Raw genomic sequence first — 27,469 nt, forward strand, 5'->3', positions numbered from 1 at the left:
GACGAGACGAAAATGTAGTTCATTATTTTCAATACGGAAGATACGGGTACTTATACCCACCCGAAGTGAATTGTAACATCCGTGGCCACGGAATAAGCACTTTATATTTGAAATCCGAACGTTTATGTATACGTACGGGCTGTAAATGGAGAAAGTGCAAAAAACAGGTTGAAGTTTCGTCATGACTGTCATGATATGACCGTCATGTAATATGTAGCTTGCTGCTTTAAATCTAGTAGCAGCAAGCGAACTATAGTAACTTGTAAACAACCCAGTGTGCAGACTGTGCACAAAACACGTGGGCAGCTATACATGGATGCAAACAAGTAATCTTTAGGTGACACATTCAGTTTCCAAAATAACATTAGGACACAAAAAAAAAAATTTCTTTTTAGCTGACCTTGTATTGGAACTGTACTATCATGTGCTTTGTTTCTGCAAACTTCTAAATACAGTAATCAATCAATCAATCAATCAATCAATCAATCAATCACACTACTACTAGTGAATGATTTGTGAGTAGTTTATATTTACCCTATCTGTCACCTTTTTCATTCTCCATGAGAACCACTTACTGGTAAACTTGACCTGAGTTGGCTCTGTCTGTACTAGTTGGACAGCTTTTTCCTTCTACTCCAAATCTCTTTGCCAGAAATAGCCGATCTACAAGCTCTACAAGCTTTTTGGCTTATGTTTTCCCCTTAGAATATAGATGCTGGGGTTCAACTTCAAGTGGTTAAGTCCATGAGGCACTTTATTTTATTTTATTCATTTTTTCATCTGAGATGTTTTTATTTTATTTTAATGCAAGCATTGATGTGTCTGTGAATTGTTATGGTTTAAAATAAATATACAAGTTCAATCAGAACATGTTCCATGTCTGGATGTATTCCTTAAAATTGTGTTTTGTATCAAAAGGATGAGAGGAAATGCTGTGAAATATTTTTTTAGATTAGATGGAAATGTTCTATATTATCTGCTGACAAAAAAAAGTAAAGGGCTAATATAATCATGACTAAAACTTAAAATGTCAACCGTTTTTGTCGACTAAAACTAGACTAATAAAAATATGTTTTCTTGGACTAAGATAAAGACTAAAATGCTCGACTTTTAGTCGACTAAAGCTAGACTAAATAAAAAAAGGATGAGTTTGACTAAATGTGATAAAAACTAACAACCGTCATTGAAACTGGACTAAGACTAAAAAATAGCTGACAAAATCAACACTGATCTGAAAGCAAGAAGAACAACCTTTACTTTTTGGAAATGATGTGTGGAAAAGGGTAAAAAATCTCTACTGTTGGCGGAGGGAGAGGTTCCTATCGGAGCTAAGACGGCCAAAACTTTAAGCCGGTACCGGCTTAAAAAGGCAGATCTACAAGCTCACGAAGTGACACGCTGTGAGCTTGTAGATCTGCTATTTTAAAGGGGAATACCACTCATTTTCAACATTGAACTATATCATTAATACACCTTAGAGCTGTTGTGTGGAAATAAGAAAAAGGTCTCCCCCCTCTTCTCTGTTGCCTAGAACTGGAGAATTGATTGAGGTCATGTGATCAGTGACATACGCACGGTGTACTTTTGGCTCCGCCCTCTAGGCTGCTGCATTCACTAGAATGGTGAATCTGACTTCTAGCTGAAACAGTGTGACTTGTAGTAGTTTATAATGGCATTATGGTTATATATCACTAGGGATGCCCAGATCACGTTTTTTTGCTCCCGATCCGGTTATTTGATTTTGATTTTGAATTATTATTTACTCATGTAGAATTTATTTTTATCATTTATTTTGTAGCAATAAAAGACAATATGTCTCAAAACACTGGCTGACAGTTGAATTATTGCCAACAAAAGAAATGTTAATTAAATAAATGAAGACAAATACTGAATCTCTGAACATTGGCTTGCAGTTAATGCACATAGCCAAAATACAATAATAATATTAGACCATTGTCATTCAGGATGGAAAATAAAGTTGTCCTTTTGGGGAGAAGTGGAACTTAGAAGTCATTTAAGTTTAGCGTGAGGGAGAGGGTCTACTCTGATTACTACAGCAGGGGTCCCCAAGGTTGTTTAGGTCAAGGACCCCTTAGCTAAGGGAGAGATGAAGCAGGGACCCCCACTACATATTGTATAACATTTGTGTTGAAGACTAAACCTTTTCATAGATAGCTTCATAGACTTGTTTGACAGCACTGTCATCAGTGTATTTATCAGACATTTAAAACTCTCAGTACTTAGTAAAGTTGACCCTAGGTAGGCTCTGTACTTGGTCTGCTCTTTTCCCCTCTCTCACCTCTTCTAATGTTCCCCTCAGAATATAGGGATATTGGGGTTCATGTGGTTAATGTAAATAAAAGAAAAAGGTCCTATCACACAAAGATTTGGAGACCCCCCTGTAGTAACTCTGAGGACCCCCTAGGGGGTCCCGACCCCCTGTTGAAGACTCCTGCTCTACGGGGAATTACTTGATATCTACACTACAGAAAACATTCAGTTGGATATTAAACACACACACACGCACGCACGCACGCACGCACGCACGCACGCACGCACGCACGCACACACACACACACACACACACACACACACACACACACACACACACACACACACACACACACACACACACACACGCCATTAATTAGTGCTGTTGATTGCCATGTGGTCAAATGCGTATACAGGCTCAACGAGCCATCGTTAACCTGCTAGTGTTACACAGCTGACTGGCAATAATATGCACATTTGTGTTGAAAACGCATCTGATCACTCTGATCTAATCTAAGGAAGTTGGAGCAACTCTCTAAAATTGTTTGGCTGGTCAATTTGAGATGACAACAGCAACAAAGGTTAGTAGTAGACCTAGTTTAGAGATGTATGATGATCAGTTATTATTCCAGTGGTCTATCCAAGATGTTTTACAACGTTGACGACCAGTACGTGCCAGAGCCTTGTATTAGAGAGTTGCGCCAATGAGGGGTCAGAAACAACGTCGGCCACGTGGTTCATGTAACTGGAAATAGTGACAAGGAGCCGTTGACTTCAATGCATTCCATGAACTTCCGGTTTAGGGATTTGTCACTATTCACCAGTAGACGGCTATGTAGAAGACCTGGCCCGAAGAAGTAAACGCGAGTGTCAGAACTCTCTCTCTCTCTATGGGTCTGGTACGTGCTACTCCTCTGTGTGTGTGTGTGTGTGTGTGTGTGTGTGTGTGTGCGCGTGTGTGTGGGGGAAGCTGCAGCCTGCAGATACAGCGCCTTACAGAGACGAGAGAGACTTCTCCATAGGAAGTGTTTTACCGAGCAAGAAAACTTTTCCATATGATTGTTAATGATGACTTTAAGACGTGAACATTGTCATTTTTGTTTTGTAACGTTAAATACAATTAAAAAAATATTGTATTAATAAAATATATATAAAATATTAATATTTTTTTACTTTTTATTCCCGATCATGACCTTTTTTGCCCGATTCCGATCTTTTGAAAATGGCGTGATCGGATCGGGACATCCCTATATATCACATTTCACAAGACATAGTACTTGTAGATAATAGAGATCAATTGGCTGAAAATCCTCTAATAAGTCTTAACTTTATATTCAAGTCACACTGTTTCAGCTAGAAGTCAGATTCCCCATTCTAGTGAATGCAGCAGCCTAGAGGGCGGAGCCAAAAGTACACCGTGCTTATGTCACTGATCACATGACCTCAATCAATTCTCCAGTTCTAGGCAACAGAGAAGAGGGGGGAGACCTTTTTCTTATTTCCACACAACAGCTCTAAGGTGTATTAATGATATAGTTCAATGTTGAAAATGAGTTGTATACCCCTTTAAGTGTTTAGGACCTGAGGTCTCAAACCTTTTTGTGGCAAGGACCCCATAAATACTTAAAATAGAAGATCTACAAGCTCACAGCGCGGCACGAAGTGACGGGTGTGAGCTTGTAGATCAGCGTGTGTGTGTGTGTGTGTGTGTGTGTGTGTGTGTATAGTATGTGTGTGTATAGTATGTGTGTGTGTGTGTGTGTGTGTGTGTGTGTGTGTGTGTGTGTGTGTGTGTGTGTGTGTGTGTGTGTGTGTGTGTGTGTGTGTGTGTGTGTGTGTACATATATATATATATATATATATATATATATAGTGACCCTTATTGCATCTCTACCTTTTATTAAGGGGCCATTTTGTCGACCAACACCGGCAATTCCTGATCCAGAACGTGAAAAGCTTTTACCCCATCCTGGATCTGCTCCTTGAGGAGGGCGCCATCACCCGAGAGGGCTACGATAATGTGAGATCTAATGCCACCACTCAGGATCAGATGAGGTATCTCTATCAACTCCTGAACTCCAGCAAAGCCAAAGACCTTTTCTACAAAGGTCTAGAAGAACATGAGAAGTTTCTTCTTGATAAACTGAAGTAATTATTATTTTTTATTTATTTTATTACTTTCTCTTCTAACTTTTTTTCCCCACGATTTTGTAACCCAGTTTTTTCACCCAGTGCCAATTGCCTGTGTAATCCCAGGCGCTACTCTACCTCTGTTAGGGTTAGGGCAGAGATGGGGACTCGAGGTGGGGCTCGGACTCGAGTCGCACTCGAGTCGCCAAAAATGAGACTCTCGACTCGACTCTGACTCGCCCCTCAAAGACTTGAGACTTGACTCGACTCGAGCCTCAAAGACTCGTGGACAATCTTTATTTTATGTTTTTTTTTTGGACGCAGTAATGAATGAAATGCCCCGAAAACGTCCACTCCCCTATCTCCTCCCTTTCCCCTCGGGGCGCGCTGCGCGAGCCGGCTTCCAACCGGCTTAAGTCAAGCTGCTGCGTGGTGCTCATTAACGTAACCAAACATGGCCAAGGTGAAGCCACGGCCACGGTCATTAACATACAGAGGACCATGACCATGGCCTCTCTTACGTTGTCAAACATAGCATAAATAGAGTCTCAGGAAACACCATTTCATTCACCTGAAAGCTGAGGAGACACAGAGATATCACGCCACTGCTGAGAAGATAAGACGCCACTGCTCTGCTCGCCTAACCTGACACTGCTCGCCTGCTGTGATTCAAGATGCTTTCCACATCCATGTTCTGTTCGTTTGTCTCAACAATGATCTAAAGGGGAAGTTTATTTCAGCAGCTAGAATGTGACAGTTTTAGTCAGTTTTTTGGTGCGCAACACAGCCCTCGTTTAAGTGAATTGCTTTCACCTGCTCTGCTGTTGGACTGCTGTGCGGAGTGTGCGCAACAGGGCATATCTCCGCCAAGCCAGGGTGACCTACCCAGGCCCATGAAATTCATATGCAGGCATAGTAGCCAATTTGAATGAAATCTGCAAAAACTGACTCATATACTGATACAGAACCATATATTGGCTATATATTATCGCTGTCGGGTGGAAATCTTGTATGTTCCTTTTTTATTATTATTTAAAAACAATTTAAAATCGTGAAAATAGCCAATCTACAAGCTGTAATTCTTAATAATTAAGAAATACTATATTTTACAGAGTGAAAAATCAACTAAAGTCATTATTAGTGCAAGTTCAATCACATTTCATTTGAATGAAAATTAATTGTGGGGAAAATACATAAAATCTCTCTGTGAATCTAATGTGATTTATTATGACCTTTCTATACTTTTACATCTGTGTGTGTGTGTGTGTGTGTGTGTGTGTGTGTGTGTGTGTGTGTGTGTGTGTGTGTGTGTGTGTGTGTGTGTGTGTGTTAGCTGCGCTATAAGACGCAAAGGAGCCTAAATGAATGTATCCTACTATTTTGATAAACATTCATTCTGTGCATTTCTCATTTCGGGTTGGGTTTGTGGACCATAATAACTGTATTTCAGCCTTAGGCTACATAATATAAATACATAATTAAATAAATTAAGAATAGAATCCCCCCCCCCCAACTTTATTTTTATTTATTTAAAAAAAAAATTAAGACTTGAGACTTGACAAGACTCGAGACTTGACTCGGACTCGACCCTCAAAGACTCGAGACTTGACTCGGACTCGACCCTCAAAGACTTGAGACTTGACTCGGACTCGACCCTCAAAGACTTGAGACTTGACTCGGACTCGGCCCTCAAAGACTTGAGACTTGACTCGGACTCGGCCCTCAAAGACTTGAGACTTGACTCGACTCGAGCCTCAAAGACTTGAGACTTGACTCGGACTCGAGCTCAGAGACTCGTGGACATCTCTGGGTTAGGGTTAACACGATAACTCCGAGTTGAGGTTCAGCTTCGTAGGCTGACGGCAGAGTGTGACACCGGCAAACGGTGGCCAACCCTACCCATTTGAACCTTTTTCCATGCATCGTATCCAAAAAGTAACGGTATTTCTCCCTGCTCTCAGATGTTTGACATTTTAGCGGTCAATAAACTTTAAGTGAAGAGTTGAAACAAGTGTTTAAATCGCTTATTTAGTTCAGCCTGTGGCATGTTTTCCCTCTGCAGCCGAAACGGAGCAGTACTGACACCTGCAGACGGGGGTTGACTGGCCACAGACTGAATTAAAAAGTGATTTAAACTCTTGTTTTAACCCGTCTTCTTGACCGCTAAAATGTAAAACCTCTGAGGCAGGAAGGACGACCTTTACTTTTTGAGAGTTTTAACAAAAACCAAGATGAGAGAACATATCACTCTAGTTTTAGCGTCTTTACACTGGCTCCTGGTAACTTTTAGGATTGATTTTAAATGTATTTTAATTGTTTTTAAGGCATAATTGTTTAGCACATTTGTACCTTTCAGATTGCCAAATATGTTCCAAATCGTCCCCTGCTGACCTCCTCCAAAAATGAATTATAAAAAACATGGCGAGCCAACGGCCTGGAACAAGCTCCCATTACGTACATTATAAGACAGGCAACGACCATAGATAGCTTTAAAAACAAACTCAAGACCTTCTTTTTCACTCTTGCTTTTGGTCGATTCCATTTTATTTGTTTGTTTTTTTAATTGCTATTGTGCAGCATTGGGCTGCATGTGATGTCATGAAAGGTGCTACCTGTATACAAATAAAGTTTATTATTATTATTATTATTATTATTATTATTAATATTATTTCCACAGATGAGACGGGTGATGAGGGTCCACCAGCCATCACTGCAGTGTTTTTTAGAACCACCAGCGGCTACCGGCCTCCTAACACACCAGATCAAGAAACGACCGACCCGGAGAGGAGGCAGCTAGACCACATCGCTCCGAGGTATCGAACGTAATCCAGTGGTTCCAAGTTTATCAAGAAAAGATATCCACATTTCTGACCAAAGAGGTAAAGGCTGAAGCCCTTTTTTTAGGCTGAAGCCCTTACAAAACAAAGAAAAATGAAAGTCTGGAGAGGAAAATAATTTAAATTAAAATAAATAAAAATAGGAAACAAGGACAAGACCCTTTTCTGTACATGTACGTGTTTGTTGTATTGTACACCATCTATGTTTTTTTATAATTATCTATCATCTTATTTTTAAGTAATCTTTTGAATATTTTTAATGAGCTACACAATTTCAGATCTTTATCAAGGCTGTTCCACAGAGTTACTCCTGCGAATGTTGTACATCTTTTCTTTGTTTCTAGTTTTTTCTTTTGAGTAAATGCATGTACCCCTGAGATTATACTTTGTCTTTTATGAAACATTAATCTGCATACTGTCCAGGAGCATGCTGTTATTGATCAGTTGAGCGATTTTAAAGTCCACTAGTTCTCTGAATTTGAGACTGTTTGAATTTATGAATAATGTGTTGGTTGGCTCATAGTAATCCACTTTGTTAACAATTCTTATTGTTTTTTTCTTAAGTATGTAGGCTATATTGGGTTACTTATTGTTGTCTCCGTCAGGCCGAAAGGCATGGCGAGAGAGTGTTTTGTAACCTGTCCGTCCGTCCGTGTGTGTGTGTGTGTGTGTGTGTGTGTGTGTGTGTGTGTGTGTGTGTGTGTGTGTGTGTGTGTGTGTGTGTGTGTGTCATTCTGTCTGTGCTACTCTCCATCACCGTTGGCTTGATCGCAGCGAAACTGTTTTTACATGGGCCTTTTATAGCGCCACCAGGAGGCCGCATTTTTTTAAAATACTCCTACAGATTTTGTCCAAACGTCACGCAAATCAGTACACAATATCTCTATAGTCATTAAACCAAACGGGTCTTTCAGATTTTTCATATTCCATACTGATTGGCTAAGAATGGCTTCCAAAGTTTGCAGGAGTGCTTCGTTTTGAACAAAATGCCCCAAATCATGAACACAGCATGCAATTTCTCTGAAATTTTGCACGTACATTCCCACTAGGCAGATGAAGAAATGCCACTTTTTAAATCAGCCTCATGGTGGCGGTATAACTGGCCGATTCGTGTTTTTACCTATAATTGCACCGATCTGTTTACAACTTTGTTTTTGTCTCAAATCATGAATGCAGTGTACGATTGCCATCAAAGGCCTAAGAACAAATGCCACCCTTTTAACATTGGCCTATTATAGCGCCACCAGGAGGCCATAATAACCTACCTGACCTGGCAGAGACCTGTGCTCCGAGGAGCATAGGTCTAGTTTTAAATGTGTTTCCCCAGACTTCAACACAGTATGTGATGTGTGGTATTATTAAGGATTGGTACAAAATATATAATGAATTTGTGTAGAGAATGTCTTCTGTTTTATGTGATATTGCAATGGCAAGACATTTGTCATACCTCTATTTTTACTGTATCTATCATAATTTGAATATTTTGTTCAATTTGCCGATTTTCAAATACAATAAACGTTGTTTTATCTACATTTAATGATGATTTATTTGCATCAAACCATCGTTTTATTGTTTTTAGTTCCATTTCCACTGTATCCAGAAGATGCCCCAGATCTTTACCAGAGTAAAACTAATTTGTATCATCAGTGAACAAGACACAATCAAGCTTCCTGGAGACAAATATGTCCTTTATGGATGTCAAGAGACTGAAGGCCAAGAGATCCTTTGTCCTGCTTTTAACCCATTAAAACCAGGAAAGCATCTGTGTCATTTTAGATTTGAATTAAAAAGCTGTAATTATTTTATACTTTGGCTTTTCAAAAATAGCAGATATACAAGCTCATAGCATGAGCTTAAAGAAAATTAGCAAATCTTTGAATATAATTATATGTATTTTTATAGAAAAACATTTGAACTCAAATCTTTGATTCTGGGGGTCCCTGGCATAACATATTTTTTGAGATGTGGGTCCATGGCTAGGGGACCCACATAGGGGTCTAATAGGGGTCTTTGACATGAAAAACTTTGAGAACCACTTTTAATATAGCAACAACATGTTTTTCAGAAAACTATTTTTTTCTTTCTAAGAAAGAGTTCACTCTAATATAGAGTTGCAAGATAAAAAGGCTTTGTCTGACTTATGTAAGGATACTAGTGTTGGGATAGAAAATGCTGACAAGGGAGATGCAGTGGTTGTACAGAATAAAGAAATAAAGAAATAAATAGTAATGCAGAGTTTTACACTCCTTTGAATGGAGACCCCACAGTGAAGCAGGGGTGGAAAAAGTACTAGCATCTTATATCAATACTAATCTTATATTATATCTGATATCTTATATCAGCATCATATAGAAAGAGGACGTCATGGAGTTCAAAATGTTAAACAAGGGTATATAGATATAAATATTGATATTGTATAGATATTGCTATTGTATAGATATAGATATTTCTGGATTCAGTAGAAACACACATTTCATATGTGTTGCCATGACAATCCATGTCAGAGTCACTACAGAGTAAATAAAACATTCTACATAGATTTACATTTCCGCCTGTCGTAGGTTATGTGTTCAAATGACTATCTCCTGTTTACACTCAGATATTGACATTCAGGTTGTTTTCTATAATGTAGAGGAGTGTCCTAACTTCATATTTTAAACCTCTCAGAGTTTCCATTGTGAATCTACATGACTTTATATTTCTTCAACCCCCAGACGACCAGGCTTTATGTTTAGTTTGAGGTTTATAACAATATACATTTAATGAATGGGAGGCCTTAGAGCATACATGGGCAACTGGCGGCCCGAGGGCCACATGTGGCCCCCACCTTCACTTAATATCAGAATAGTGATATATGATTGATTTCAGCTGTTACAATTCCAAACATGCAAACATGACCCACTTTAATTACTTCAGTCTATATTAGTAGCTACTAATAACTATTAACTAACTACTAACTAATAGCTACTAGGCACTGCAGATTCAAGTACACAGTTGTTCCTTTTTTGTTTTCAAATATGCTTTGTATGGTCCTGTTTTTTGAAGATGCACCATTATCAGTCATGAGGGGATTATTAAGGCTAGGCAATTTTCAATCTGATGGCGGTTATTTGCAGAATAAATTATTTTCCCTCTATAGGCACAAGTTCCTGTTGCATTCTCCCAACAGCTCTGGAGACATCCTGAATGTAGTGACTAGTATTACAATTCTATTGTCTTGTTTTATGTCCAATGTTTTTGAATTTAACACATTGCCTGCTTAAGACGTTTATATACGTCTTTGAGAATTTAGCTGTTGAGCGCTGAAGACGTATATTAACGTCTTTAGGTCTTTTCAGTGGATTACAAAATATGGCACTCTTCCCCAACCTGTCCGTTAATATAGGACCTCTAGATGATAGAGAACAAGAAAAATCACGTGATTAGATCAAACAGCTCAAAACAGAGCCCTAAAACCCACATGATTGTGCAAACCAAAACAAACAGGAGAGGAGAGACGAGTTGGGTGATCATGCAGTGGCCGTGTTGTAGACAGAGAGTGCAGTAGCAGGAGACGCGAGTGCACACACACACACACACATACACACACACACACACACACACACACACACACACACAGGAGTGGGAGGAGTTGTGCAGGTAGGATCGGAGTCACAAACAAACACACACACACACACACACGAGGAGTAGGCGAAAGGAGGAGTGGTAGTTAGCAGCCGAGTTACAATTAGTTTTAGTCCACAACTTGAGAGACATGGCTGGGAAAAAAAAGCCCCGCAAGAAGCGAGGTCCAAAGCCTGGTCCGCTCCAGCGAACACTGCGTGAGACAATGCACTTCACTGCCCCCCCCCCCTGCACGGAAGGATGAGACGGACTCCGAGGTGGACGAAGGCGAGGAGAAACGCGAGGAGAGGCGCGAGGAGAGCTCCGTTCCGTGAGCAGAAATTGGACTTCCGGTTTTCGAGCTAGCAGAAATAAGGCTTCCGGTTGCCTTCAAAATAAGATCTACATTTTTTTATATTTTTTAAAAGACACAAATCTATTTTAAAAATACATTATGATGTATGCCTTTTAAATGGCTCATACTAAAACACTTCCAAGTGGCAAGTTTAAAAAAAGGACACAATTGCATATAAAAAATACATTTATGATGTACAGTATGTCTTTTTAATTGGCTTAGATCACTTCTAAGTGCCAGGTTGTTCCAGATTGAGGCTATTGACCCCCATCAAATGTGCACTTCACACCTAAATATGGGCCATTTGGAACAGGAATTTATTCAAAGGTTTGAAAACCACTGCATTTAGGTTAGAAACACTTTGAATGGTTAAGCATGCATTCTCTAATTAATGTTTGTCCTGCAAGTGTAAAGTGTAACCTGAAAACCTTATATTATTGCTTTCGTTTTTCCCTGCTAAATGTCTCTCCTTTCATTCTGCTGTAGTTAGGTAATAATTAAGTTATCAGTCCAACCCTGATTTTAAAGCAGATGCCTAGAATTACATAATTACGGTGCTTAGTGCCGGAACTTCCGAGGTACGCACGCGTTCGGGGAGACCCCCTCTACACCGCCACACTCTCCGCTAAGCGGCACTAAGGTGTAGACAAAAGTGGCGGGCCGTCCAGTGAGGTCAGGGGTCAGAAAAGGGCCTTTTTCAGTGCATAGCCTATACAAATTGGACACTGGACAGGAGACGGTGCTTAGTGCCGGAACTTCCGAGGTACGCACGCGTTCGGGGAGACCCCCTCTACACCGCCACACTCTCCGCTAAGCGGCACTAAGGTGTAGACAAAAGTGGCGGGCCGTCCAGTGAGGTCAGGGGTCAGAAAAGGGCCTTTTTCAGTGCATAGCCTATACAAATTGGACACTGGACAGGAGACGGTGCTTAGTGCCGGAACTTGCAAGGTACGCACGCGTTCGGGGAGACCCCCTCTACACCGCCACACTCTCCGCTAAGCGGCACAGGTGTATTTTGAAAAGTGGCGGGCCGTCCAGTGAGGTCAGGGGTCAGAAAAGGGCCTTTTTCAGTGCATAGCCTATACAAATTGGACACTGGACAGGAGACGGAGCTTAGTGCCGGAACTTCTGAGGTACGCACGCGTTCGGGGAGACCCCCTCTACACCGCCACACTCTCCGCTAAGCGGCACAGGTGTATTTTGAAAAGTGGCGGGCCGTCCAGTGAGGTCAAGGGTCAGAAAAGGGCCTTTTTCAGTGCATAGCCTATACAAATTGGACACTGGACAGGAGACGGAGCTTAGTGCCGGAACTTGCAAGGTACGCACGCGTTCGGGGAGACACCCTCTACACCGCCACACTCTCCGCTAAGCGGCACAGGTGTATTTTGAAAAGTGGCGGGCCGTCCAGTGAGGTCAGGGGTCAGAAAAGGGCCTTTTTCAGTGCATAGCCTATACAAATTGGACACTGGACAGGAGACGGAGCTTAGTGCCGGAACTTCTGCGGTACGCACGCGTTCGGGGAGACCCCCTCTACACCGCCACACTCTCCGCTAAGCGGCACAGGTGTATTTTGAAAAGTGGCGGGCCGTCCAGTGAGGTCAAGGGTCAGAAAAGGGCCTTTTTCAGTGCATAGCCTATACAAATTGGACACTGGACAGGAGACGGAGCTTAGTGCCGGAACTTGCAAGGTACGCACGCGTTCGGGGAGACCCCCTCTACACCGCCACACTCTCCACTAAGCGGCACAGGTGTATTTTGAAAAGTGGCGGGCCGTCCAGTGAGGTCAGGGGTCAGAAAAGGGCCTTTTTCAGTGCATAGCCTATACAAATTGGACACTGGACAGGAGACGGAGCTTAGTGCCGGAACTTCTGAGGTACGCACGCGTTCGGGGAGACCCCCTCTACACCGCCACACTCTCCGCTAAGCGGCACAGGTGTATTTTGAAAAGTGGCGGGCCGTCCAGTGAGGTCAAGGGTCAGAAAAGGGCCTTTTTCAGTGCATAGCCTATACAAATTGGACACTGGACAGGAGACGGAGCTTAGTGCCGGAACTTGCAAGGTACGCACGCGTTCGGGGAGACCCCCTCTACACCGCCACACTCTCCGCTAAGCGGCACAGGTGTATTTTGAAAAGTGGCGGGCCGTCCAGTGAGGTCAGGGGTCAGAAAAGGGCCTTTTTCAGTGCATAGCCTATACAAATTGGAAACTGGACAGGAGACGGAGCTTAGTGCCGGAACTTGCAAGGTACGCACGCGTTCGGGGAGACACCCTCTACACCGCCACACTCTCCGCTAAGCGGCACAGGTGTATTTTGAAAAGTGGCGGGCCGTCCAGTGAGGTCAGGGGTCAGAAAAGGGCCTTTTTCAGTGCATAGCCTATACAAATTGGACACTGGACAGGAGACGGAGCTTAGTGCCGGAACTTCTGCGGTACGCACGCGTTCGGGGAGACCCCCTCTACACCGCCACACTCTCCGCTAAGCGGCACAGGTGTATTTTGAAAAGTGGCGGGCCGTCCAGTGAGGTCAAGGGTCAGAAAAGGGCCTTTTTCAGTGCATAGCCTATACAAATTGGACACTGGACAGGAGACGGAGCTTAGTGCCGGAACTTGCAAGGTACGCACGCGTTCGGGGAGACACCCTCTACACCGCCACACTCTCCGCTAAGCGGCACTAAGGTGTAGACAAAAGTGGCGGGCCGTCCAGTGAGGTCAGGGGTCAGAAAAGGGCCTTTTTCAGTGCATAGCCTATACAAATTGGACACTGGACAGGAGACGGAGCTTAGTGCCGGAACTTGCAAGGTACGCACGCGTACGGGGAGACCCCCTCTACACCGCCACACTCTCCGCTAAGCGGCACAGGTGTATTTTGAAAAGTGGCGGGCCGTCCAGTGAGGTCAGGGGTCAGAAAAGGGCCTTTTTCAGTGCATAGCCTATACAAATTGGACACTGGACAGGAGAAGGAGCTTAGTGCCGGAACTTGCAAGGTACGCACGCGTTCGGGGAGACACCCTCTACACCGCCACACTCTCCGCTAAGCGGCACAGGTGTATTTTGAAAAGTGGCGGGCCGTCCAGTGAGGTCAGGGGTCAGAAAAGGGCCTTTTTCAGTGCATAGCCTATACAAATTGGACACTGGACAGGAGACGGAGCTTAGTGCCGGAACTTCTGCGGTACGCACGCGTTCGGGGAGACCCCCTCTACACCGCCACACTCTCCGCTAAGCGGCACAGGTGTATTTTGAAAAGTGGCGGGCCGTCCAGTGAGGTCAAGGGTCAGAAAAGGGCCTTTTTCAGTGCATAGCCTATACAAATTGGACACTGGACAGGAGACGGAGCTTAGTGCCGGAACTTGCAAGGTACGCACGCGTTCGGGGAGACCCCCTCTACACCGCCACACTCTCCACTAAGCGGCACAGGTGTATTTTGAAAAGTGGCGGGCCGTCCAGTGAGGTCAGGGGTCAGAAAAGGGCCTTTTTCAGTGCATAGCCTATACAAATTGGACACTGGACAGGAGACGGAGCTTAGTGCCGGAACTTCTGAGGTACGCACGCGTTCGGGGAGACCCCCTCTACACCGCCACACTCTCCGCTAAGCGGCACAGGTGTATTTTGAAAAGTGGCGGGCCGTCCAGTGAGGTCAAGGGTCAGAAAAGGGCCTTTTTCAGTGCATAGCCTATACAAATTGGACACTGGACAGGAGACGGAGCTTAGTGCCGGAACTTGCAAGGTACGCACGCGTTCGGGGAGACCCCCTCTACACCGCCACACTCTCCGCTAAGCGGCACAGGTGTATTTTGAAAAGTGGCGGGCCGTCCAGTGAGGTCAGGGGTCAGAAAAGGGCCTTTTTCAGTGCATAGCCTATACAAATTGGACACTGGACAGGAGACGGAGCTTAGTGCCGGAACTTCTGCGGTACGCACGCGTTCGGGGAGACCCCCTCTACACCGCCACACTCTCCGCTAAGCGGCACAGGTGTATTTTGAAAAGTGGCGGGCCGTCCAGTGAGGTCAAGGGTCAGAAAAGGGCCTTTTTCAGTGCATAGCCTATACAAATTGGACACTGGACAGGAGACGGAGCTTAGTGCCGGAACTTGCAAGGTACGCACGCGTTCGGGGAGACCCCCTCTACACCGCCACACTCTCCACTAAGCGGCACAGGTGTATTTTGAAAAGTGGCGGGCCGTCCAGTGAGGTCAGGGGTCAGAAAAGGGCCTTTTTCAGTGCATAGCCTATACAAATTGGACACTGGACAGGAGACGGAGCTTAGTGCCGGAACTTCTGAGGTACGCACGCGTTCGGGGAGACCCCCTCTACACCGCCACACTCTCCGCTAAGCGGCACAGGTGTATTTTGAAAAGTGGCGGGCCGTCCAGTGAGGTCAAGGGTCAGAAAAGGGCCTTTTTCAGTGCATAGCCTATACAAATTGGACACTGGACAGGAGACGGAGCTTAGTGCCGGAACTTGCAAGGTACGCACGCGTTCGGGGAGACCCCCTCTACACCGCCACACTCTCCGCTAAGCGGCACAGGTGTATTTTGAAAAGTGGCGGGCCGTCCAGTGAGGTCAGGGGTCAGAAAAGGGCCTTTTTCAGTGCATAGCCTATACAAATTGGAAACTGGACAGGAGACGGAGCTTAGTGCCGGAACTTGCAAGGTACGCACGCGTTCGGGGAGACACCCTCTACACCGCCACACTCTCCGCTAAGCGGCACAGGTGTATTTTGAAAAGTGGCGGGCCGTCCAGTGAGGTCAGGGGTCAGAAAAGGGCCTTTTTCAGTGCATAGCCTATACAAATTGGACACTGGACAGGAGACGGAGCTTAGTGCCGGAACTTCTGCGGTACGCACGCGTTCGGGGAGACCCCCTCTACACCGCCACACTCTCCGCTAAGCGGCACAGGTGTATTTTGAAAAGTGGCGGGCCGTCCAGTGAGGTCAAGGGTCAGAAAAGGGCCTTTTTCAGTGCATAGCCTATACAAATTGGACACTGGACAGGAGACGGAGCTTAGTGCCGGAACTTGCAAGGTACGCACGCGTTCGGGGAGACCCCCTCTACACCGCCACACTCTCCACTAAGCGGCACAGGTGTATTTTGAAAAGTGGCGGGCCGTCCAGTGAGGTCAGGGGTCAGAAAAGGGCCTTTTTCAGTGCATAGCCTATACAAATTGGACACTGGACAGGAGACGGAGCTTAGTGCCGGAACTTCTGAGGTACGCACGCGTTCGGGGAGACCCCCTCTACACCGCCACACTCTCCGCTAAGCGGCACAGGTGTATTTTGAAAAGTGGCGGGCCGTCCAGTGAGGTCAAGGGTCAGAAAAGGGCCTTTTTCAGTGCATAGCCTATACAAATTGGACACTGGACAGGAGACGGAGCTTAGTGCCGGAACTTGCAAGGTACGCACGCGTTCGGGGAGACCCCCTCTACACCGCCACACTCTCCGCTAAGCGGCACAGGTGTATTTTGAAAAGTGGCGGGCCGTCCAGTGAGGTCAGGGGTCAGAAAAGGGCCTTTTTCAGTGCATAGCCTATACAAATTGGACACTGGACAGGAGACGGAGCTTAGTGCCGGAACTTGCAAGGTACGCACGCATTCGGGGAGACCCCCTCTACACCGCCACACTCTCCGCTAAGCGGCACTAAGGTGTAGAAAAAAGTGGCGGGCCGTCCAGTGAGGTCAGGGGTCAGAAACGCAAACGCGGTCATTGGACGCAACCCCACACAACCCCACACAACCACACACAATAAAAGAATACAGACAAGGCTTTGAAAGTTTAAAAAAAGACCTTTTAATTACTCTTTACTAATAAAACAGTGTACAAATTATCAAAAAAATTAATAAATAAAGTTTCCAATATTTGTTTTTAAACATTGCCAATTGTCTTAAGGTGGACTGAGAGGCTACTTTAGTAGTTTAGTAGTCACAGATTTGATCAATTTACTTTATGTGTGTGTGTGTGTGTTAATAACAGCACTCATTATTCAAACACAAATCATGCAAAACTGTAAAAATGTGGAAGTTCTAGGAAGTGCAAACCACACTCAAAAGTATAAAATGGTACTGCGTGCAACGTACCTAAATGCAAACATCACTGTTGGAACTGCGTACCCCACACAATTTTTTTAAATGTCTATTTATAAATAAATAATAAACGGGTACAACATGCAATGTACCACGGTGCAAAGATCACTCAAATGTATTATAAACGGGTACAACGTGCAATGTACTCAAAAGTGCAACACAGCAAACATAAAGTGCAAACATTTTACACACACACACACACACACACACACACACACACACCACAAATTTATCAAAAGATAGATGTACGTATATAAAGCAAAACCAGCTCAGTCCAAACATTGCATAGTCTTGTGCTCTAACGTTTGTTTTTTGATGATCACAGTAAGCACAAAGACTAAAAAATTAAATAAAATAAAATTAGATTAAATCAAAACCTGTGCCGCTTAGCGGAGAGTGTGGCGGTGTAGAGGGGGTCTCCCCGAACGCGTGCGTACCGCAGAAGTTCCGGCACTAAGCTCCGTCTCCTGTCCAGTGTCCAATTTGTATAGGCTATGCACTGAAAAAGGCCCTTTTCTGACCCCTGACCTCACTGGACGGCCCGCCACTTTTCAAAATACACCTGTGCCGCTTAGTGGAGAGTGTGGCGGTGTAGAGGGGGTCTCCCCGAACGCGTGCGTACCTTGCAAGTTCCGGCACTAAGCTCCGTCTCCTGTCCAGTGTCCAATTTGTATAGGCTATGCACTGAAAAAGGCCCTTTTCTGACCCTTGACCTCACTGGACGGCCCGCCACTTTTCAAAATACACCTGTGCCGCTTAGCGGAGAGTGTGGCGGTGTAGAGGGGGTCTCCCCGAACGCGTGCGTACCGCAGAAGTTCCGGCACTAAGCTCCGTCTCCTGTCCAGTGTCCAATTTGTATAGGCTATGCACTGAAAAAGGCCCTTTTCTGACCCCTGACCTCACTGGACGGCCCGCCACTTTTCAAAATACACCTGTGCCGCTTAGCGGAGAGTGTGGCGGTGTAGAGGGGGTCTCCCCGAACGCGTGCGTACCTTGCAAGTTCCGGCACTAAGCTCCGTCTCCTGTCCAGTGTCCAATTTGTATAGGCTATGCACTGAAAAAGGCCCTTTTCTGACCCTTGACCTCACTGGACGGCCCGCCACTTTTCAAAATACACCTGTGCCGCTTAGCGGAGAGTGTGGCGGTGTAGAGGGGGTCTCCCCGAACGCGTGCGTACCTCAGAAGTTCCGGCACTAAGCTCCGTCTCCTGTCCAGTGTCCAATTTGTATAGGCTATGCACTGAAAAAGGCCCTTTTCTGACCCCTGACCTCACTGGACGGCCCGCCACTTTTCAAAATACACCTGTGCCGCTTAGCGGAGAGTGTGGCGGTGTAGAGGGGGTCTCCCCGAACGCGTGCGTACCTTGCAAGTTCCGGCACTAAGCACCGTCTCCTGTCCAGTGTCCAATTTGTATAGGCTATGCACTGAAAAAGGCCCTTTTCTGACCCCTGACCTCACTGGACGGCCCGCCACTTTTGTCTACACCTTAGTGCCGCTTAGCGGAGAGTGTGGCGGTGTAGAGGGTGTCTCCCCGAACGCGTGCGTACCTTGCAAGTTCCGGCACTAAGCTCCGTCTCCTGTCCAGTGTCCAATTTGTATAGGCTATGCACTGAAAAAGGCCCTTTTCTGACCCTTGACCTCACTGGACGGCCCGCCACTTTTCAAAATACACCTGTGCCGCTTAGCGGAGAGTGTGGCGGTGTAGAGGGGGTCTCCCCGAACGCGTGCGTACCGCAGAAGTTCCGGCACTAAGCTCCGTCTCCTGTCCAGTGTCCAATTTGTATAGGCTATGCACTGAAAAAGGCCCTTTTCTGACCCCTGACCTCACTGGACGGCCCGCCACTTTTCAAAATACACCTGTGCCGCTTAGCGGAGAGTGTGGCGGTGTAGAGGGGGTCTCCCCGAACGCGTGCGTACCTTGCAAGTTCCGGCACTAAGCTCCGTCTCCTGTCCAGTGTCCAATTTGTATAGGCTATGCACTGAAAAAGGCCCTTTTCTGACCCTTGACCTCACTGGACGGCCCGCCACTTTTCAAAATACACCTGTGCCGCTTAGCGGAGAGTGTGGCGGTGTAGAGGGGGTCTCCCCGAACGCGTGCGTACCTCAGAAGTTCCGGCACTAAGCTCCGTCTCCTGTCCAGTGTCCAATTTGTATAGGCTATGCACTGAAAAAGGCCCTTTTCTGACCCCTGACCTCACTGGACGGCCCGCCACTTTTCAAAATACACCTGTGCCGCTTAGTGGAGAGTGTGGCGGTGTAGAGGGGGTCTCCCCGAACGCGTGCGTACCTTGCAAGTTCCGGCACTAAGCTCCGTCTCCTGTCCAGTGTCCAATTTGTATAGGCTATGCACTGAAAAAGGCCCTTTTCTGACCCTTGACCTCACTGGACGGCCCGCCACTTTTCAAAATACACCTGTGCCGCTTAGCGGAGAGTGTGGCGGTGTAGAGGGGGTCTCCCCGAACGCGTGCGTACCGCAGAAGTTCCGGCACTAAGCTCCGTCTCCTGTCCAGTGTCCAATTTGTATAGGCTATGCACTGAAAAAGGCCCTTTTCTGACCCCTGACCTCACTGGACGGCCCGCCACTTTTCAAAATACACCTGTGCCGCTTAGCGGAGAGTGTGGCGGTGTAGAGGGTGTCTCCCCGAACGCGTGCGTACCTTGCAAGTTCCGGCACTAAGCTCCTTCTCCTGTCCAGTGTCCAATTTGTATAGGCTATGCACTGAAAAAGGCCCTTTTCTGACCCCTGACCTCACTGGACGGCCCGCCACTTTTCAAAATACACCTGTGCCGCTTAGCGGAGAGTGTGGCGGTGTAGAGGGGGTCTCCCCGAACGCGTGCGTACCTTGCAAGTTCCGGCACTAAGCACCGTCTCCTGTCCAGTGTCCAATTTGTATAGGCTATGCACTGAAAAAGGCCCTTTTCTGACCCCTGACCTCACTGGACGGCCCGCCACTTTTGTCTACACCTTAGTGCCGCTTAGCGGAGAGTGTGGCGGTGTAGAGGGTGTCTCCCCGAACGCGTGCGTACCTTGCAAGTTCCGGCACTAAGCTCCGTCTCCTGTCCAGTGTCCAATTTGTATAGGCTATGCACTGAAAAAGGCCCTTTTCTGACCCTTGACCTCACTGGACGGCCCGCCACTTTTCAAAATACACCTGTGCCGCTTAGCGGAGAGTGTGGCGGTGTAGAGGGGGTCTCCCCGAACGCGTGCGTACCTTGCAAGTTCCGGCACTAAGCTCCGTCTCCTGTCCAGTTTCCAATTTGTATAGGCTATGCACTGAAAAAGGCCCTTTTCTGACCCCTGACCTCACTGGACGGCCCGCCACTTTTCAAAATACACCTGTGCCGCTTAGCGGAGAGTGTGGCGGTGTAGAGGGGGTCTCCCCGAACGCGTGCGTACCTTGCAAGTTCCGGCACTAAGCTCCGTCTCCTGTCCAGTGTCCAATTTGTATAGGCTATGCACTGAAAAAGGCCCTTTTCTGACCCTTGACCTCACTGGACGGCCCGCCACTTTTCAAAATACACCTGTGCCGCTTAGCGGAGAGTGTGGCGGTGTAGAGGGGGTCTCCCCGAACGCGTGCGTACCTCAGAAGTTCCGGCACTAAGCTCCGTCTCCTGTCCAGTGTCCAATTTGTATAGGCTATGCACTGAAAAAGGCCCTTTTCTGACCCCTGACCTCACTGGACGGCCCGCCACTTTTCAAAATACACCTGTGCCGCTTAGTGGAGAGTGTGGCGGTGTAGAGGGGGTCTCCCCGAACGCGTGCGTACCTTGCAAGTTCCGGCACTAAGCTCCGTCTCCTGTCCAGTGTCCAATTTGTATAGGCTATGCACTGAAAAAGGCCCTTTTCTGACCCTTGACCTCACTGGACGGCCCGCCACTTTTCAAAATACACCTGTGCCGCTTAGCGGAGAGTGTGGCGGTGTAGAGGGGGTCTCCCCGAACGCGTGCGTACCGCAGAAGTTCCGGCACTAAGCTCCGTCTCCTGTCCAGTGTCCAATTTGTATAGGCTATGCACTGAAAAAGGCCCTTTTCTGACCCCTGACCTCACTGGACGGCCCGCCACTTTTCAAAATACACCTGTGCCGCTTAGCGGAGAGTGTGGCGGTGTAGAGGGTGTCTCCCCGAACGCGTGCGTACCTTGCAAGTTCCGGCACTAAGCTCCTTCTCCTGTCCAGTGTCCAATTTGTATAGGCTATGCACTGAAAAAGGCCCTTTTCTGACCCCTGACCTCACTGGACGGCCCGCCACTTTTCAAAATACACCTGTGCCGCTTAGCGGAGAGTGTGGCGGTGTAGAGGGGGTCTCCCCGTACGCGTGCGTACCTTGCAAGTTCCGGCACTAAGCTCCGTCTCCTGTCCAGTGTCCAATTTGTATAGGCTATGCACTGAAAAAGGCCCTTTTCTGACCCTTGACCTCACTGGACGGCCCGCCACTTTTCAAAATACACCTGTGCCGCTTAGCGGAGAGTGTGGCGGTGTAGAGGGGGTCTCCCCGAACGCGTGCGTACCGCAGAAGTTCCGGCACTAAGCTCCGTCTCCTGTCCAGTGTCCAATTTGTATAGGCTATGCACTGAAAAAGGCCCTTTTCTGACCCCTGACCTCACTGGACGGCCCGCCACTTTTCAAAATACACCTGTGCCGCTTAGCGGAGAGTGTGGCGGTGTAGAGGGGGTCTCCCCGAACGCGTGCGTACCTTGCAAGTTCCGGCACTAAGCTCCGTCTCCTGTCCAGTGTCCAATTTGTATAGGCTATGCACTGAAAAAGGCCCTTTTCTGACCCTTGACCTCACTGGACGGCCCGCCACTTTTCAAAATACACCTGTGCCGCTTAGCGGAGAGTGTGGCGGTGTAGAGGGGGTCTCCCCGAACGCGTGCGTACCGCAGAAGTTCCGGCACTAAGCTCCGTCTCCTGTCCAGTGTCCAATTTGTATAGGCTATGCACTGAAAAAGGCCCTTTTCTGACCCCTGACCTCACTGGACGGCCCGCCACTTTTCAAAATACACCTGTGCCGCTTAGCGGAGAGTGTGGCGGTGTAGAGGGTGTCTCCCCGAACGCGTGCGTACCTTGCAAGTTCCGGCACTAAGCTCCGTCTCCTGTCCAGTGTCCAATTTGTATAGGCTATGCACTGAAAAAGGCCCTTTTCTGACCCCTGACCTCACTGGACGGCCCGCCACTTTTCAAAATACACCTGTGCCGCTTAGCGGAGAGTGTGGCGGTGTAGAGGGGGTCTCCCCGTACGCGTGCGTACCTTGCAAGTTCCGGCACTAAGCTCCGTCTCCTGTCCAGTGTCCAATTTGTATAGGCTATGCACTGAAAAAGGCCCTTTTCTGACCCTTGACCTCACTGGACGGCCCGCCACTTTTCAAAATACACCTGTGCCGCTTAGCGGAGAGTGTGGCGGTGTAGAGGGGGTCTCCCCGAACGCGTGCGTACCGCAGAAGTTCCGGCACTAAGCTCCGTCTCCTGTCCAGTGTCCAATTTGTATAGGCTATGCACTGAAAAAGGCCCTTTTCTGACCCCTGACCTCACTGGACGGCCCGCCACTTTTCAAAATACACCTGTGCCGCTTAGCGGAGAGTGTGGCGGTGTAGAGGGGGTCTCCCCGAACGCGTGCGTACCGCAGAAGTTCCGGCACTAAGCTCCGTCTCCTGTCCAGTGTCCAATTTGTATAGGCTATGCACTGAAAAAGGCCCTTTTCTGACCCCTGACCTCACTGGACGGCCCGCCACTTTTCAAAATACACCTGTGCCGCTTAGCAGAGAGTGTGGCGGTGTAGAGGGTGTCTCCCCGAACGCGTGCGTACCTTGCAAGTTCCGGCACTAAGCTCCGTCTCCTGTCCAGTGTCCAATTTGTATAGGCTATGCACTGAAAAAGGCCCTTTTCTGACCCTTGACCTCACTGGACGGCCCGCCACTTTTCAAAATACACCTGTGCCGCTTAGCGGAGAGTGTGGCGGTGTAGAGGGGGTCTCCCCGAACGCGTGCGTACCGCAGAAGTTCCGGCACTAAGCTCCGTCTCCTGTCCAGTGTCAAATTTGTATAGGCTATGCACTGAAAAAGGCCCTTTTCTGACCCCTGACCTCACTGGACGGCCCGCCACTTTTCAAAATACACCTGTGCCGCTTAGCGGAGAGTGTGGCGGTGTAGAGGGTGTCTCCCCGAACGCGTGCGTACCTTGCAAGTTCCGGCACTAAGCTCCGTCTCCTGTCCAGTGTCCAATTTGTATAGGCTATGCACTGAAAAAGGCCCTTTTCTGACCCTTGACCTCACTGGACGGCCCGCCACTTTTCAAAATACACCTGTGCCGCTTAGCGGAGAGTGTGGCGGTGTAGAGGGGGTCTCCCCGAACGCGTGCGTACCTCAGAAGTTCCGGCACTAAGCTCCGTCTCCTGTCCAGTGTCCAATTTGTATAGGCTATGCACTGAAAAAGGCCCTTTTCTGACCCCTGACCTCACTGGACGGCCCGCCACTTTTCAAAATACACCTGTGCCGCTTAGCGGAGAGTGTGGCGGTGTAGAGGGGGTCTCCCCGTACGCGTGCGTACCTTGCAAGTTCCGGCACTAAGCTCCGTCTCCTGTCCAGTGTCCAATTTGTATAGGCTATGCACTGAAAAAGGCCCTTTTCTGACCCTTGACCTCACTGGACGGCCCGCCACTGTTTTCTACACCTTAGTGCCGCTTAGCGGAGAGTGTGGCGGTGTAGAGGGGGTCTCCCCGAACGCGTGCGTACCTCAGAAGTTCCGGCACTAAGCTCCGTCTCCTGTCCAGTGTCCAATTTCTATAGGCTATGCACTCCTTTGAACAGCATTTATCCATTTAGATAAATTATTAATGTTTTAAATCCGTTTTTGTTACACAGTAACATAATATGTGTTATATAGCTTCGTTTAAATGCTTAATTTATAGTTTTAATGTGCAAATGAACCGTTTTTCAATGGTTTTCAATGGTTTCTTTTTACTCTAGAGGGTACTCTTATTCTGAAGAGATCGTCAACCGGAAGTCTTATTTCTGCTCCGTTATTTCTGCTCACGGAACACAGATCGGAAAAGGCATGTGGCAGGTAATGTGTTAGCCTTGGATCAAAAAGGTCATAATGAAATGACCGTTTTAGAGTTAGTTCAAAATAGTCTTTGCACTTTCGCGCTTGGCGTCCGTTACATCTACATAAACGTTCAGATTAAAACAAGCTTTTAATTTAATTTAAGTCAGTTGTGACCTGGGTTACATGTATATTGTCAACATCAAGAAGGAGGGAGAACTTAAAGCTGCCGCAATTAACATTGATAAGTGAGATGTCCTTTTTTTGCGTTGTGCAATGATATTATTAACCCTGATGCAGTGGCTTGATGTTTGATGAGCTTTCAAACTGGTATTGCGGGTTCTCGTTTTTGGAAATACTAGGATTATCAAACAACACCCTCATCAGCTGATGTTTGAATGTGTATCATTGCACCCCTGTTGCTCAAATAATTACGATATGGGATCATTTTAAAGGTAATGGACATCTACTATACGCAGGTAGCCTAGACTCTGTCTCCCCATAGGGAGCCACTATAACACCTCTGTTAGAGGGGACTCCTATGGGGAGACATGGAGCCCCCCATGTACCTGTCTCATTTTTCATGGCTGCATGTGCTCAGCTGTGCTGCTCATGAAGGTTACACACACACCTACATCTACACCCATGTCAAATCAAAGTCCTTATTATTAAATTAATTATTCTATTCTTTCATTCCAGACCAGTCTGGGAAGTCCAGGTGAAGATTGGTTCTCCAGTGCCAGCCAGGACTGTTTCTAGTAAGTCTCTCTCTCTCTCTCTCTCTCTCTCTCTCTCTCTCTCTCTCTCTCTCTCTCTAGTCATCATTCAAAAACAATATCTCTTAAAATTCATATTGAAAAGTTTGTGTTTTTTTGCTCCTCATTGCTACTTCCAAAAGCACATTTTGCCCATAACTGCACCATAAAATAACATGATTTTGTTTTAAAAAATGTATCACAACACATCTCAAAATATGCTAGCAGCTTAATTAAAATGTAATTGAAATATGTTTTCATATGGATATTTTCTATGGTTAATTAGGTGGGAAAGTTCTCTAAAGAGTTTGCAGTGCCCCACAAATATGTAGACTAAAGGATTGGATATATTTGATAACAGGACGGGCCTACACTTCTCACCATAGTAGTCACTCTATTAAAAAAATAAACATGATATTTCTGAACAGCGCTCTGGGAAACCATCTCTTCTCTCTGCGGTAGCACCAATCATCTGACTAACTTAGCCTCTACTACCTTTAACATAGAACCGACTGACTGTCAACATGACTGGTATCAAGAGAGAGGGGGAACTTACAGCTGCCATAATTAACAGTACAAGGATAAGAACCCTGGTGCATCAAAATTATGATCAGGGATCAATATAAAGATGGACAATATTTGGACTTCCATCATGCACAGGCAGCTATACAATCCAAGGTTCTACCAAAGTTCAAGTTTTCTTTTCCTATAAGGAGACTTTTTGTTTCCTTGGCTCTTTATATATCCTATGGATAAGAACATTGTATATCGTAGCGGCAGTAAACTAGTTTATTCGAGAGGTGATCTGCTCGCTTTCAGGAAAACGGGACACGCTGGCACCCGCCACCCGATCCCCGGGGAATTGAGGAGGAAATACCGGGGGTGTAGAGCCGGTGCCAAGGTGAAGACCGGGCTAACAAACAACAAGCGGCGGCAGTATAAGCCATCCATTCCCTCGGTGTTAATGGGAAATGTGAACGTGCTGACTAGTATGAAAATGGACGAATTACGAGGGCTGGTCAAGACGCAGAGGATTTACCGTGAAAGCAGCCTGATCATACTGACAGAAACATGGCTAACTAGCCGCAAACCAGACACCGCTGCGGAGCTACAGGGATTCAGTCTCGTGAGGGCGGACAGAGACACCAAAGTGTGGCAGAAGACGAAAGGTGGGGGTCTTATACTGTACGTTAATAACAGATGGTGTAACCCGGGCCATGTGACTGTGAAGGAGATCATCTGCTCCAGCGATATAGAGCTGTTAGCTGTTAGCCTAAGACCCTACTATATTCCTGACGCAGGGGCAGCGTGTGAGACGCTACACTCAACCATTGCTAGGCTACAGACACAGCACCCAGATTCCTTTATCGTCATATCGGGAGACTTTAATCACGCGACCCTGGACTCAACACTCACTGCCTTCCATCAGTTTGTGGATTGTCCAACCAGGAAAAAACGGACTATTGATCTGCTGTATGCTAATATCAAAGAGGCATACACGACCACCCCCCTCGCCCAACTGGGTAAGTCCGACCACAACATGGTCTATCTATAGCCTCAGTACATTCCACTAGTTCAAAGGCAGCCCGTCAAAACACGGTCCTTCAGGAAGTGGTCCCCAGAAGCGGAGGAGTCCCTCGGAGACTGCTTCGAGTCCACTGAATGGAGTGTACTGCAGGGTCCACATAGTGAGGACATTGAGGGCTTAACACACTGCCTGACGGGCTACATGAACTTTTGCCTGGTTGTGGTTGGAACAACCACAGCCAGGCAAAAGTTCATGTATCCCGGTCAGGACAGTGCGCTGCTTCGCCAACAACAAGCCCTGGGTAACCAGTGAGGTGAAGGCTGTTCTGAACAGGAAAAAGAGGGCTTTTAAGAACCAGACCAGGAGGAGGAGATGAAGTGCACACAGCAGGAGCTTAGGCACTGAATCAAGAAGGCCAAGGACACCTACAGGAGGAAGGTGGAGAGGAAGCTGAGGGAGAACAACATGAGGGAAGTGTGGAAAGGCATGAAGACCATCACAGGCCTCAAACAGGGGAATGGGGGAGCAGTGGAGGGGAGCAGAGAGAGGGCAAATTAATTTAACACCTTCTTTAACCGGTTTGACTCCGGGGTTGTCCCCCCTCCTGTCCCTCCCGCCCCCGATCAAGTCCCCAATACCACACCCCCTCCTCCCCCCCTCTCCTCCCAAACTGAACATGGACTGTTCACCCCCCCTCCCCCCACCCCCCGTCTCATCACAGCAGACCAGGTCAGAGGAGAGCTGCGGAGAATCGGTCCCAGGAAAGCGGCTGGCCCCGATAAGGTGGGTCCAAGGCTACTGAAGGCCTGCGCCACTGAGCTTGGAGACCCTCTTCAGCACATCTTCAACATGAGCCTGAGGCTGGGGAAGGTTCCCACAC

General features: G+C 47.0%; 1 protein-coding gene across 1 annotated transcript in view; it reads left to right on the forward strand.

The window, feature by feature from the left end:
• Nucleotides 1–8,760, forward strand: part of LOC308097812 (uncharacterized protein) — a gene marked incomplete at its 5' end in the record, with an annotated part of 76,852 nt that extends 68,092 nt beyond the window's left edge. The window contains 2 exons of the mRNA XM_080445887.1: nt 4,177–4,419; nt 7,079–8,760. Coding sequence (XP_080302013.1) covers nt 4,177–4,419; nt 7,079–7,082 — 247 coding nt within the window. The 3' untranslated portion in view covers nt 7,083–8,760. The remainder of the gene's footprint in view (nt 1–4,176; nt 4,420–7,078) is intronic.
• Nucleotides 8,761–27,469: the final 18,709 nt, after the last annotated feature.

Source organism: Gymnoscopelus braueri (genome assembly GCF_963280865.1).
Source record: "Gymnoscopelus braueri genome assembly, chromosome: 12".
NCBI lineage: Eukaryota > Metazoa > Chordata > Actinopteri > Myctophiformes > Myctophidae > Gymnoscopelus > Gymnoscopelus braueri.